The following is a 2,071-nucleotide window of genomic DNA, read 5'->3' as shown; positions in this document are numbered from 1 at the left end:
TGTCGCTGCCACCAGCCGCGTGTCCCCTGCACCTCTCATCAAGGTCACCTCGCCAGCCAGAAGTAGAAAGCCAGAGAGGTGGGCGTAGGTCTGGGTGGTCTCAGGCCCCGCCAGGGGACAGAGCAGAAGGGACTGCCGTCCGGGACTGGGTCCCCTCTGTGTGCGGGGGCTGCCTGCGCCTTCTGGTCACGGGTGTGGCTGCCTGGCAGCGAGGACAGCTGTCTCGGGTCGTGGGGGCTGGCACCGGGGCCCGACTCGCCTCTTCCGGTGCAGAGCGAGGGCGTCGCCCCGCGAGCCGGCTCCCGGCACGCTGACGTGCAGTGACCGGAGGCCCTGGGTGAGTGGGGACAGACGTTTGACCCGGTGGCACTGCTGTGTGGGTGGGCCTCCCTGAGGTCCGGAGTCGCAGGGCTGCAGGGCGTGCCCCCCTCCGCTGTGAGCAGGGGGCTCTCCCGGCCCCGGGGGCTGCTGAGTCCTCACGCATGCAGGGCCGGGACACACCCCTAGGGGCCCTGCCCGAGCCCCCTCGGGAGCTGGGCCCTGGGGTGGCCCTGACTTTGAGCACAGCCAGCTCATAGTCTCTGCGACCGTGGCCCTTTGCTTTGGAGGGCAGGTGACTGTGACCCTGGGGGGCATGACGAGATGGACAATGAGGACCTAGAGGCCCGGCCACACCATGGACGCGAGCAGCTCCGTGGAGGGCGGGGCGGTCCTCTGTGACCAGCGGCCTCACGGCGGCATTCCCACGGTGCCATCGAGAGACCCGGGCCGTGGGGTGGGCTGCGCGGTGAAGCACCGTGTGATCGGAGCCAGCCGCAGGCGCAGACAGTTCCCTGGGATTCGTCACGATTCAGAACTTCCGTTAACTGATGTTAGGAGCGTCCACCCAGGGAGCAAAGGTGACGAGGGCTCTGCCGTCCTAGCTGGCCACGGGCCACAAAGACGACACCCTAAGGAGCACTGAGGGAGGCAGGCGGGGCGGCCCTGTGACACGGGTAGACTCGTACCATCAGGACGATGAGGCGGACAGAGCTGTAGACCGTCGCGGGCTCGTCGTCCTTCCTCGCAGACTCCGGAGGAGGGGCCCAGGGCGGGCGGGGTTCGCTGCAAGGTGTCACTGGCGAGGCCTGTCCTTAGAATCCCCGCAGCGTCACAGGATGGCTGCTCAGTGCCAGCCATCCCGAGAAATGAGGAAAAGAACAAGATGTCTTCCGGCTGAGTCACGCCCCCCTCTTAAGAAACTTCTCCAAAAGCCCTTCCCACCTACTTCTACCCCGCTGGCCAGAACTTGGGGCCGAGACTGCCCCCACAAAACCGGGCTCCTGTCAGCAAGAACCAGGAGATGGGGCTTGGGCGTGGGTGAGAAGTTGGCCGCAGAGTGAGGACAGTTCCCAATGAGGCTGGGAGCGTTCCCACGGCCCTGGGAGACGGGGGGCGTTTCAGTAAGCGGCCGTCTGGCGGGGACAGAGTGGCCATCCAGACAGAAAGAACAGTCTGGGCCAAGCCGCAGGTGCTCAGGACGGGCAGGACGCTGGGAGGGAGCAGCTGGCGTGTGCGGAGGCGGGGCTGGGGGCCGGGCGCGGATGCGGTGGGGGGTGTGAGGCCGTGTCCTCTGAGATCAGGTGTGATTGTGGAAGTTTCCGCCTCGGGGTCCTGTCCCCAGGCTGTCCCTGCTGACACTAGACCCACACCCAGCCTTGCCAGCTCGAGCTGACCGGGGCCCTGCACCCCTGGGAGGCGCAGTGTGGGGGTACAGACAGGTTCTAGGTCCACACCCACCCAGAGCCTCCACCACTGACCTGCCGTAGGGCCTCGGGCACCCATGGGCCCCCTCAGTGCCCCGGCCCCCGTCTGTAAGGGGGGTGCGTCCTCAGAGGGCGGAGAAGTCTGAACACTAACGTGCCTGGAGCCGTCCTGGGTCCCAGGAGGCACCGCCCGACCCGCCCTCCTCTGGCCCGTGACCTGACCTCCCCGTGTCCCCCCCGAGGAGCAGTACGAGGAGCGGTTTCTGCGGGAGGAAACCGTGTCCCAGCAGGTCAACGCCATCGAGCTGCTGCAGACGCGGCCCCTC

The 2,071-nt window shown here is 67.3% G+C and overlaps 1 protein-coding gene across 1 annotated transcript in view; it reads left to right on the top strand.

The window, feature by feature from the left end:
* Positions 1-2,071, top strand: part of OLFML2B (olfactomedin like 2B) — a 17,977-nt gene that overhangs the window by 9,394 nt on the left and 6,512 nt on the right. Inside the window, exon 5 of the mRNA XM_023521500.1 lies at positions 1,967-2,071. Coding sequence (XP_023377268.1) covers positions 1,967-2,071 — 105 coding nt within the window. The remainder of the gene's footprint in view (positions 1-1,966) is intronic.

This window comes from Pteropus vampyrus, unplaced genomic scaffold (assembly GCF_000151845.1).
Source record: "Pteropus vampyrus isolate Shadow unplaced genomic scaffold, Pvam_2.0 Scaffold304, whole genome shotgun sequence".
NCBI classification, from domain to species: domain Eukaryota; kingdom Metazoa; phylum Chordata; class Mammalia; order Chiroptera; family Pteropodidae; genus Pteropus; species Pteropus vampyrus.
Note: the sequence above shows the minus strand (reverse complement) of the source record. Positions and strands in the feature narration are given on the sequence as shown.